Source organism: Passer domesticus, chromosome 8, assembly GCF_036417665.1.
Source record: "Passer domesticus isolate bPasDom1 chromosome 8, bPasDom1.hap1, whole genome shotgun sequence".
In the NCBI taxonomy this organism is placed as follows: domain Eukaryota; kingdom Metazoa; phylum Chordata; class Aves; order Passeriformes; family Passeridae; genus Passer; species Passer domesticus.
Window position 1 is genome coordinate 36,956,102 of NC_087481.1, and position 12,220 is coordinate 36,968,321.

Here is a 12,220-nt window from a genome sequence, read left to right on the forward strand (position 1 = left end):
ATGACACTAAAAATCGCCATGCACTTAACAGGAAACATACCCAGCCTTGCTCGTGTCATTGCAATTATTTGACTTGCCCTCTCCCTCTCCCTCTAGAAAGTTACCTTAAGGCACATTTTAAATAACAGCTGTTTGCATAAGAAACACCTTAAACATAAAAGAGGGTAGATTTGGAAAATAGCTGTTGGCAAACGGGTTTCGACACGGGAGTAAAAATTTTCACACTCACACATGAAACAATGTCAAGAGGGAAATCTGTCAAAGGGCTAAAGAGAGAACGGTTGGGGTGGGGTTTTTTTATTATTAGGTGCATTAATCTCTTCCTTATCTCGGTGTAACAAAAGGAACAAAATTAGACAAACGCATTTGAAAACATTCTAGGTGAAGCTATGTTTCCGAAAGCAGTAAGCAACCAGCCAAACAAGCAAACAAAAGTGATTTTCTGCTTGTTTAGTAAAAATGCCACTGACTACTAAAATTCACTTTCGCTTAAACGTGACTATTATTTTGAAGATGGTTCTGAAATTATCACCGCTTATAAAACGATTACCTACATCTCATGCAGAGTAAAATATATATTGCTTCTATGTGTTAGGAAAGTAATTACAATCATAAGGGTAAATATTTTCAGGTACTATGCGAACAGTGGAGAGGTTTGGAAATCTTACTTCATGTTGGCAAGCTTTTCAACTATTTACTTTAACAACATTCTGGAATAAATACCCCACACCTCTGCTGGATACCTGGGCAGACGCATCAGTTATTAGCTCAGCACATGCAGTCTCGCATTAAAAAAATTAAAATAAAAGTAAAAAGGGAAAAAGCCTCTCCCCAAATGTACCAAATCATGGTGGTGTATTTCTGATAACCCATCACATTTCTTATCTTCTTATACGAAGTACTATCATTCTTGTGAGGAAAAAAAAAATATAAAAAGGAAGAAGATGCACCATCTACAAAAATGTATTGCAATGTATATCTTAATAAAAACCTTGGGGTAGATAGTGAAATGTAAGTACTATCAAAGGAAATAAATTTGAGGCACCGGATGGACAGACATGTAGCTGAATTGTGTTACGCACAGAAACACAACCCAGACACAACTCAGCAACTCTGCTTCTGCTAATTAAAATCTTAGACTTGTTCGGAAAGATAGAAAATGAAGGGGAGGGGAGAGAAAGAAAACAAACAAACAAACAAAAAAGCTAAACTAAAGGGCCTGTAGGGTTGTTGCTGTTCCGTTTAAAAGACTAAACGCCCTTTTCCAACATGATCTACAGAAGCTGACACTTAAATGGCAAGAGAGCAAGCTCTGAGAGCAGGCACGCTGGTGTCGAGGTTTCTGCAGTTCGCTCTCCCGAGGGAAAAATAGTCAGTCCGGGTTTTTTGGGTGATCCTGACCAGGGTTTGCAGCTCGCCAGCCTGACCTGTCAAGCGGATTATTTTAGAGGGAGATTAATAGGGGAGGCGGGCTGCAATAATAATCGTTTTGTTTGATGTGACAACTTTGATAGGCGTTGATTTACTTACAAACTGATAGGCTTTTAATTGAGCGCCTCCATCCAGCTTGAGATGAAAGGAAAACCGCATTGAAAAGCTGCCCGAGTGCCCTCGAGCCTCAATACTGATTAGCCATCTCGACAGTGAATAGTTCAAGGCATTTTCAAACTTTTTTTCCTCTCTCGCTCTCGCTCTCCTCTCCTCCTCAAATATCTGCCAGCCCACTCCTTTTTAAGAGAAAATAAATCATTTCCATTGTGTGCAAATAAAATCGACTTGACATGCTTGCCAATAGCTGGTAGGTAAAGGAAAGTGTGGACTGGCACTTGTTAATTAATTCCTCCTTTGCTCTCGTTTTTTTTTTTTTTTTTTTAAGTTACAATTTTCCTTTGTAAAAAGAGGAAGACGGGTTCCAACCCTTGGAATTTTTTTTTTCAAAGGAATAAAAGCAACAGCCACCAAAACTTCAACAAGACTACACAAGTAAATGCCAAACAGCAAAGCGTCTGCACGGACTCATTAAACAAGAATCCCTCGCGAAGGTAACGAGCAGGACAGAATCGCTCTTCTTCGGCTCGAGAGAGGAAAGGAGCCCGCAGCAGGCAAATCGCAAACTCCGCACCGCGTTCAAGCTGCAGCCCCGCCGCCCGCCCGATGCTACGCGTGTGCATCCTAACTCCGAGCCCCTCGCTGGGAATCGTTTTCTGCGTGTGTTAAGCGCAGTGAATAAGCTCTCATAGTTCAAAAATGCTTTGGAGGGCGCAAAGGGGAGGAGATGTCTTGGGGCTGATTTTTTTACAAGGTTCTGCATAAAAAAGTTTACAGTACTGAGTGAGATTTAAATCTCATTTCAAAGGCTGAGTGGAGAGAAAAAAAAATAAAAGCAAATGAAAAAGCTGTCCTCTGAAGTTGCTAATTAAATTACCCTCTGATGCTTCTACTTCAGCCAGAAAGATCGGGGTTCGTGCTGTTCCCCCCGCTCCGTCCCCCGCTTTTCCCGTCGGTGCGCCGCCTGTTTTATACATGTACCGGCTATCGCCTTTGCTTCCTTGGCTTACAAGTAAAACAACCCTTTCCCGAAATCACCCTCACCTCCACAAGAAAAGAGAGAGGGAAGGAAAAATGGGGAGGGAGAGCCTTCCCACAGCTGACTCTACCTTAAGACAATTAATCTTTAGTCTTTCACCCTGGGAGGCAGGATAAATACAACGAGAAAACAGATAGGAGTCTCCCCGGTCCTGTAAGGAAAACAGCTGTTCCAAGCACTTTAATGCAAATGAACACAAATGAAGGTTTCAGCTTTTTTTTTTTTTTTTTTCTTCCAGAGTTTTACTGCACTCCATTTATCAATTGGACTTGACAACAAAAGAAAGAACTGGGGGAAAACCTGGGGCAGATTCAAGTCACTTCCACTCTAGATAAAGGAAGGGGGGCGAGGGGGGAGTTCCTTGAGGGCAAGTTGTGGGTCTTGTCAGTCCTATTGCAATATCGTGGGTTTTATGCAAGATTTCTTTCTCTACCTCCTCTCCCCTGCCTTTTAGTTTTGATGGTCTTGCTAGATGACCGCGGTGATTGCAAAATGAAAGTACGTTTATGATTCTCCACTGAGAAGTTGTGCCAATAAACCTTATCTTTCGGAGAAAATATAGAAATTTAAAAGTTTGTTAAAATTAATCTCATCTTTATTAAAGCTAGAGGAGTTCCGTGTATTTTTCCTACTCTATACACTGTAGTAAAAGAGTAAAGTGGTTTAAATAAAATACAGCAGATATACTTACTGCGCTGCAAGATTTAAAGGGTACCTCTTGGCGGGGGAAGGGGGGGATACCGAGGAAAACCTGCCTTACATATACCTCGTAAGAAGAGCAGGTCATTAAAGACTATCTGACACATCTGTTTAGGGACTGGGGCAGATCGGTGTTTCAAGGGAAGAAAAAGGACTGGGTTCAGCAAATCTAAACGTGAGAAAGTGAAAGTCCTTCCTCTCGTCCAACCCTTCCAGGATCAGCGCCTGTTCTGGTTGGAGTCCAGGTCAGGAATTGGACGCGACCCCTAAAGCACTTGCCTTGTTCTTCACTTGTCAAACGTGTTTTATCTCTAAGTGACCTTTTTGTTAATGTTGTAGATTGTGTGGGCCACCATGTCAGATCCGGAAACAAAAGTAAAAGATTGATTAACACATTTTGCCTGTGAAAAAATGTTATGGGATGAGGAGGTGGGGGGATAGTGGGAAGCAAAGTACAAAGAGAAAAGAAAAAGGCAACCCAGCGACTTGAAGGGCTGCGGATTCCGCTCGGGGCATCCGCCGGCACCGGTAAAAACGGGCTTGAGGGCAGAGGACTCGGTACCCTTCGGGAGAGCACAGACACAAAGCAGGGGGAATGTAGTGCCCGGACGGACACCGTGTGCGTACCCGAAGGCTCTCAACACAGCCTAGCTGAAAATCCAACGCATAAATGGCGAAGCAGTACTCTCGTTAGGGCGAGGGGCCGCCTCCCCAGGCCCCCGCTGCCGGGGACCGGTTCAGCCCGGCGGGCGCAGGGACGAAGGACACTTTCGAATAGGACGAAGAGGGAAGGGGAAGAGGAGTCCAGAAGCCCTCCCCGACCGGGCAGTGAGGGGCTGGGGAGGGCTACCGGTTGCTGGCAAACAAATCCAGTTTACTCCAAGGATTTATTCCGTAAATTAAAAGGCTTTTTCTCCCGAGGAACCCGTCTCTCCCTCTGTTTTCTTTCCTTCTTCCTCCCTCTCCCTCTCTCTCTCCTTCCCCCTTCAAGTCACACCAGGCTTGTAATCAGCAACAAAAGCTGACATAAATCAAGGGCGGATTGACAGGGGCTGACAAATAACTGATTGATTGCGGTTGGGGAGCACTGACAATTGACGGCGGGGCGGAGAGTCCCGAAAGGCGGCGGCGGGCTGTGCGTGACAGCCCCGCGTGTGACGACCTCCCCCAATCCCGCCGCGCTCCCCGCGCCGCCGCAAGCGCGCCGCAGCGCCCCGGCTCCCGCCCGCTGCCGCCGGCGACGTGCAGGCCGGCGCTCTGCAGGTTCTCGTCCGGGCCTCCCCCGCGCTGTCAGGCGGGAGGGGCGGGAAAAGCGCCCCGCGCCCTTCCGCGGCTCCCGGAGGGGACGCGGCGCGGCGGCGGCCCCGGAGCGGTGCCGGCGGGCTGGCCCCGGGGAGGGGCGGCGCGGGCCGGGCCGTAAGCGCCGTGCGCGGCAGGTCGCGCTCGGGGCGCTGTGCGAGCGGCGGGGGCGGGCGGGGGGAGGGCGGCGGGGCCGGCGGCCGCCCCCCGGCAGGCGCGGCGCCCCCAGCCCCGCGGCCGCCCCGCCGCTGCCGCGCCATCCGCGCTGGCTGCGGAGGAAGAAAAACGTTCGCAGCGCGTGATGTGAAACACAGAATTAACGCCCATCCCATCCGAGGAGCGAAAACAAGGAAGGAGGGGAGGGGAGAGGGAAGGCGGACGAGAAAGGGAAGGGAAAAAAAAAAAAAGAGCGAGAGACCATTAAAAACGGAGGGAAAAAAAAAGCCCAGAAAAGGGAACGTCACATCCCCTTGACCCTCCAATCACCTCGGGGTCCCATTTGATTGGAAGGCGGCAAAGGCTTTAATCTCAGACTAATTCAGCTGCTTTTGAAGTGAGTTTCTTTGCCAGATCCCGGGCTGGATGGGCAGCGGCTCGCATCACAGCTGAGCGGCGGAGGCGAGCGCTCCGCGCCGCGCCAGCCGGGGGAGCTGAGAGCGGCCGAGGGGGACCGCGGCACACGCTCGCAGCCCCCACCCCCGCCCCCAGCACAGCCCAAGGATTACTCGGCTTTTTTTCCTCCTCTTTCTCTCCGGCCGGCTCCCCCTTTCCCTCCCCCTCCCCACCCACGCCCTCCCCGCCAGAGAGAGCCACGGGACATTGTATGTTTGTTTTTCTGCTCGGGGGGCGTGTGGCTTTTTTCCTTTCTCGCCCGCAGAAAGCGAGCGAGCGTTTCCGAGTGCGAGCGGCGCCACTTGCCCCAGTTTTCATGCGAGGTTTTGGGTCATGATCACATCGCCCTCGCTTTCTGCTATAAGAAGTAGTAAGCGCAGCAGCAGCCTCAGCGAGCCCGGAGGCAGCCCCCGCCGCAGCCGCAGCGCCGCCGACCTCGCCGGGCCGAACGGGCACGCTGGGAATAACGGCAGCAGCGCCGCCGCCAAGCCCTGCTTCCACGCCGTCCCCCCCTCGGACCCGCTACGCCAAGCCAACCGCCTTCCCATCAAAGTCTTGAAAATGCTCACGGCGCGGACTGGACACATTTTACACCCTGAATACCTGCAGCCTTTACCCTCCACGCCCGTCAGCCCCATCGAGGTAAGGAGCCGGCCCCCGTCGCTTTCTCTCGTCCCTGCCCGGGCGCTGGCTCTGCATGGCGGCTCCGCCAGCCGCCCTCGGCACTTTCCTGCGCTTTGAAATGCATTTTTACCGGGACAGGGGCTTTTTTTGATCTCGAGTTAGTGCGAGGAGCCGCTCCTGGGTATTGTTTCCGTGTTTACTGGGGTAATGTCTAGTTCCTGTGTAAATTAATATTTTCTTTTTGCTATTTTGAGATTTTTAGATTGTATTTTTTTCCTTTTTGAGAGGAGGGGTGGGTGGAAGGAACCGATCCACGCTGGGGTCACGATCCGGCCACGCAAATAAGCAGCGCTCCGAGCGCCAAACAGCCTTGCTTCTGCAGGGAGTGTGTTGGGGTGGGGGGGACACACACGGGACGGGACGCGGAGAGCGACAGGCTCAAACGTGGGTGCGGCAGGATAACTATTTCGGCTCGCCGACCGATTCCTTTCAAGTACCGACACGGATCTGTACTTCGGGGCGCCTGTTGGTCCCTTTCTGCTCTGTCGGGGTTGCTGGTCCCCCTCTGCCTAGCTCGCTGTTTGCGGGACCGAAACTAGAAACAGAGCTGGTGGTGGGAAGGGTGTGTCCGTGGGAATGAATGATTTCATTAAAGTCTCTGCGGAGCGAGGACACTCTTCTCCCGGGGAGCCCTGCTCGCCGGCTAGCTCGGGCTCTGTTTATAAATAGTGCCAGCAGTCAGGGTGCAGAAATGCTGCTGCAGTCGCTATAGTTCACGGGCGGCTTTGCGGGCCAGCGCGGCCCGAGCGACGCCGAGCTCCGCGCTGCCCGGGCCGCTGCCGGGGAGGCTGGGGGCATTGAAGGCGGCCGCAGCGAGCTCGCAGGGATACGAAAATCCCCAGCCCTTTTTAAAGGCTTTATGGAAAATGGTGCATTCAAGGGAGGGGGCTGTCAAGTTGATGAATGCGCACAAACTGTTCGTTACTTCCAGGCTGTACTCTGCAGAAACCTACGGGACAAGAGTCCTCTGTAAGCAATGGGGGTTCCTCAGACCCCGATTAAATCTCTTTCTTTGTGTGTCCTTCTGATTTCCGCAGCTGGATGCAAAGAAGAGCCCCCTGGCCCTTTTGGCACAAACTTGCTCGCAGATAGGGAAGCCGGACCCGTCCCCTTCCTCCAAACTCTCCTCGGTCACCTCCAATGGCTCCGGAGGCGACAAGGACTCCAAGTCGGGCCCCTTGAAGCTCAGCGACATCGGCGTGGAGGACAAATCGAGCTTCAAGCCGTACTCCAAGCCGGGCGCGGAGAAGAAGGAGCCGGGGGCGGCGGGCTGCGCGGGCGCCCCCGCGGCGGGGGTCGCGGCCGGGGAGAAGTCGGGATTCCGGGTGCCGAGCGCCACCTGCCAGCCGTTCACCCCAAGGACAGGCAGCCCCAACTCCAGCGCCTCCGCCTGCTCGCCCGGGCTGCTGCCGGCCGAGGGCAAAGGCGGGGAGGACAAGAAGGACTCGGAGGGCTGCGGAAAGAGCGGCGGCTCCGGCTCGGAGGGAGGCCCGGGCACCACCAGCATCAGCCACAGCCGGATTAGCGTGAGCTGTGCCGGGATTAACGTGGAGGTCAACCAGCACCAGGAGAGCACGCCGGGCTCCAAGCCCATCGCATCGGACTCCGCCTCCTCCTGCAGCAGCACCACCGCCACCTCCTCCACCTCCGTTCTGGGCTCCGGCCTCGTGGCCCCCGTCTCCCCTTACAAGCCGGGCCAGACCGTTTTCCCCTTGCCCCCGGCGGGCATGAGCTACCCGGGGACGCTGGCTGGAGCCTACGCCGGCTACCCGCCACAGTTCCTGCCGCACGGAGTGGCTCTGGACCCCACCAAATCCTCCAGCCTGGTGGGGGCCCAGCTGGCCGCCGCCAGCAGCCTGGGCTGCAGCAAGCCGGCGGGGTCGAGCCCGCTGGCGGGCGCGTCGCCGCCGTCGGTGATGACGGCGAGCCTGTGCCGAGACCCGTACTGCCTGAGCTACCACTGCGCCAGCCACCTGGCAGGCGCCGCCGGAGCCTCCTGCGCCCACGACCAAGCCCTCAAGTCCGGATACCCCCTCGTCTACCCCACCCACCCTTTGCACAGCGTCCACTCCTCGCTGACCGGCGCCACGCCGCCTTCGCTAGCCGGCCACCCTTTGTACCCCTACGGCTTCATGCTCCCCAACGACCCCCAGCCACACATCTGCAACTGGGTGTCGGCCAACGGACCCTGCGACAAGCGCTTTGCCACCTCGGAGGAGCTGCTTAGCCACTTGCGGACCCATACTGCCTTCCCGGGCACCGATAAACTCCTGTCCAGCTACCCCAGCTCCTCGTCGCTGGCCAGCGCAGCGGCTGCGGCCATGGCGTGCCACATGCACATCCCCACGACGGGCGCCCCGGGCAGCCCGGGCACGCTGGCCTTGCGCAGCCCGCACCACGCGCTGGGACTCGGCAGCCGCTACCACCCCTACTCCAAGAGCCCCCTGCCCACCCCCGGGGCCCCCGTGCCCGTGCCCGCTGCCACCGGACCCTACTACTCCCCTTACGCACTCTATGGGCAGAGACTCACCACAGCCTCGGCCCTGGGCTACCAGTGAGTGCAGGCAGCGGGGCTTTGACACACCACACAAAGTCTAGCGGTAAGGGAAGGAAGCCCTGCGAAACTTTATAAAAGTTGGAAAGAAAAAAAAATCTGACTTTTTATAAAATAGTGTTCATTTGAGGACTGGATCCATGAGCACTGTATTTATTTATGTTAGCTTCAAGCGGGACAACGAATCATAAAGTGCATTACTAAACTGAGCTCAATAGGTAAAAGTGGAACACCCATTGTAGAATATAAATAAAAAGATAGAGGTCTTCTCTTTAATGTTACTTTAAAATTGCTATGATTGTATTGTACGTTCTTATTTAATGTCTCATTGAAACAAAAAATTTACATGCATGTTTGTTACTAAAAACAACTCGCAATTTGTCAGTTATAATTTCAAATTGCAATTATTTTTAAGGTGTATACCCTTGAAAGAGAATTGGTATTTTTTTGTATGTATTCTGGAAGAAAAAACAAAAACAATTCTATTCCAAAAACCTCATTTGCCTTATTTTGTTCTTTAAAAGGAACACTTAACTATTTTTAATTTTTAAGTCCACCCTGTAAAAAGGGTTAAGTAAGGTTTACGTCATGTACTAAAATAGACAATGTATCGCTTTAAAGATTAAAATTCCGTATATTTGATGTATTAAAAGGTTTTACTTTTTTTTTTAAATACGCTTTGATTCTGTTATAAAACCCGAGTAGGTCTTGGATGGAGGTGACTGCTAATTTCTCCTTAAGCGTTTATTCAATTTTAATTAAAAATTAAAAAAAAAAAAAAAACAAAGTTTTTTTTTTTATTGTAACCCCAGGGCTCTCTTAAAAAATAATCAGACACAGTTGGTTTTTTTCCTCGTCAGTGGAATTTTCTGGCACGAAATAGAAAAACTGAGAATCGCTTAAATCTCTTTCCCTGTCTTTAAAGAAGGTAAACTTATATTTTAACTGCTTTTACTGTGAAATATCTGGCTTTTAAAACTAGTTTTCAACTAGAAGACTCCATTCTTTCTTTAGAAAGAAACGGGGAAGGCAGGACTGTTTTGTAAAAGTGTAAGATGATTATCCGAAAGCTCTTTTTTTTTTTAACAATGTAATGCATACCTATTCATCTCTTTCTAAATGAGAAGTTCAGAAGTAATTAGGGAAGCGCTGTTTGAGCTCATCCAGTTATTTTCAATTTCTCTCTTCAGTTCGCACCGCAGCACAAAAGATCGTCACGTAAAAAAAAAATCGGACAGCTCTGAAAACTCATTTTCTTTTAAAAAGGAAGGGACGGGGGAAAAAAAAGAAGCCATCCGTTATTTGGGCCGAGTTTGCTCTTTACTGAAGTGCAGTGCCAAACTTGACGTGATCCCGAGAGGGGCTGCCCCTGCCTGCACCGCGTCTCTGCCTCCCAGCCCGGCTCTCCTCCTAGCGCCCAAGGGCCGCCGCCCAGCTCCGGCTCGCCGTCCTGCGTTCAGGTAGGAGCGGGGCTGCGACCGAGCGGCCCGAGCAGCCACCGAAACTGCGGGACGAACCCTTGCCGCCGAGATAGTCGGAAAAGCGCTAGCCAAGGCCGCGGAAGCAGTGCCAGCGAAGGGCTTTGCCCGCGCTCCGCCAGGCGCTCGCAGCAGCGCTCGGGCGGAGCCGAGTACCTGCTGCCCCTCGCTCGGCCCCGCTCCTCCCGCCCCGGCCCCGGCGCGACGCACTGGCGGGGGGCAAAGTTGCGAGCGGCGACTTGGCTTGACAAATCACTGGGTTTTCTCCCTCGTTCTGGATTCCCCCCGCAATATAATTACTGTTCAGAGTTTCCCGTGGTGCCCAGATGCTAATTAGTCTAATACATTTACTCCAGATAATTAGTGGAAGTTAGCGTTAATGTGCAAAGGCGAGAAAAGCAGCAAGCTGCTGAAGCTGCGGCGGCCGCCCGGCCGTCCCGGCACGGCTCTGCGGGCCGGGCCCGCGGCGGGGGCCGGGACACACGCGGGGAGGCCGGTGCTGGGTCGCGCTGCGGCTCTGGGGGGACGCTGTCCGAAAGCGGCACGGGAAATGCCTGCGGTTTCACCAAATGTGTTCCCCCCCACCCGCCTTAAATGGGAAAGGGACCTCTGCGTATCTCTGCTTTAGGAAATGTAAAACGAGCTCTCGTTCTGAACCGATGAGTTAGAGAAAGGGAGGAGAGGGCAGTGCTGTTAACTGCACCAAGTAAACTTGAGTTATAAAATAAGAAGCGGATACAAACACAGAAAGTAAGTGAAAGAAGGGCTTCTCGGGTCGGGGGTGATGGTGGCGGAGGATTCATCTGGCGAGCCCGACAAAGGCAGAACAAGCTCGCAGTCCTCGCTCTATGCCGCACGCCCCCCGCTCTCCCCTGCAGCCCGGCCAGACTGCCTTCCCCGCTTTGCTATTTTAACTACTCTTAATTTGAGGAAAATTACATTTCAGGCTCCATCTGGGTGTGCAAGCAACAATTACAGTTTTGCCGCGATTAAAACACCACCACCGCCACGTTCCTCTCCTGTTCGCGTGTTTTACAATTACGGATCTTGAACAGCTGCAGCTCAGACTTCGCTAGCCAAATCCCATCGCCCATCAGGTGTTGCAGGGGCGATTTAAAAAGAGCGAGGGAGGCATTTGTGTCCTGGAACCCTAACTACGGTTTTGGGGATTTCAGTTCTGAAAGGTTACACACAAAAATTGCTGATGCAAGTGGTGAAATGAACACTTAATGCTATTATTACTGTTTTGCTCAGATACCGTTCCCGAGGTTAAAGAAAAATTAAAACACCTTATTTTATATGTAGAGTGGTGATAAGTAGGTCTCTTTTCCAACCTTGTTAAGTATATGACCTGGCAAGTGACACCTAGGATTTTGATATTAATCTATGAAATTCGCCTTTTTTTCTAACAGAGACTGACTTATGGACATTAATGTTTTTAGGTAAAAGGACTACATTTGTTATTCCTCACCACCCCCACCCCCCCGTTCTTACTAACTGGATGGGTTGTGGATTTGACAGCAGCCGCTGGTCCATGCCACCGAACTAAAATAATTTCACAGTGAAAAACCAGCTTGAGAGGACAAGCAACAGAAGGGCAAAACCCATCAAAACCCAAAACTGTGATCAATCTGACCAGAGTCAGGCATACATTAGTTTAAATTAAACAGTTTTGTCTTTCTCACAAATCTTTTTTGAACATTAAAGATAGAATAATGTAATATTTAAATCAACTCTTGTCAGATGCTAAGTGCAACTGAAGAACCAAAATAAAAATTAATGCGTTTCCATCCACTCTCAAAAGCTTACTTTGGATGCCGCTTCGACAAAATACTTCTGATAAGCCACTGTTAGAAAAGAAGGGTCCTGTTTATCTTATCTATGGGGAAATGTAATTAAGGTAGTTTTATGAAACAATAAAACACCAGACTCCACAGACAGCAAAGGAGTCTCTGTAATATATCTGAGCCTAGATGGGCATATGTATCTTGGCTTATGTGCACAAGCCCACACCAAACACATGCATATACATATGCTTGCCTGGTTTTAGAATGCAAAATGTATGCTAGAACTAAAATACAAGGATGCCTTTATTACGGGAAGATTTTCCTCCGTGATAAGAGACTCCGTTTGCAGAGACCGGAAAGTCACCCAGTGCCCATTGACCACCTTTGGAGCCACCCTCAGCGCAGCCAGCAAGGCACACGCAGTGCTGTGGCTGGGGCTGACCCTCCTCTCCCTAACCCCAGGTTAGTAAGGATCTGCCCACATCCACAGTCGAAATCACTCAGGCAAAGGGAATCCCGA

General features: G+C 51.3%; 2 protein-coding genes across 14 annotated transcripts in view; one reads left to right on the top strand and one right to left on the bottom strand.

The window, feature by feature from the left end:
* LRMDA (leucine rich melanocyte differentiation associated) overlaps positions 1-3,435 on the bottom strand; it is a 630,413-nt gene extending 626,978 nt beyond the window's left edge. For 4 of the 13 annotated variants that reach the window (XR_010367261.1, XR_010367263.1, XR_010367262.1 and 1 more), the window contains exon 1: positions 3,279-3,432. Coding sequence is in view for 7 of the 13 variants with exons in the window: in XM_064430379.1 (XP_064286449.1) it covers positions 3,279-3,374 (96 nt within the window). In the remaining 6 variants the exon portion in view is untranslated. Of the gene's footprint in view, positions 1-3,278 lie in introns of all 13 variants that reach the window. The other 9 variants (XM_064430374.1, XM_064430398.1, XM_064430392.1 and 6 more) reach the window with 5 other exon arrangements.
* A 1,383-nt stretch (positions 3,436-4,818) lies between these two features.
* ZNF503 (zinc finger protein 503) lies at positions 4,819-9,087 on the top strand. The gene is made up of 2 exons (XM_064430373.1): positions 4,819-5,839; positions 6,919-9,087. Exons 1-2 carry the CDS (start codon positions 5,531-5,533, stop codon positions 8,437-8,439), a joined length of 1,830 nt encoding a protein of 609 aa, XP_064286443.1. The 5' UTR covers positions 4,819-5,530; the 3' UTR covers positions 8,440-9,087.
* Positions 9,088-12,220: the final 3,133 nt, after the last annotated feature.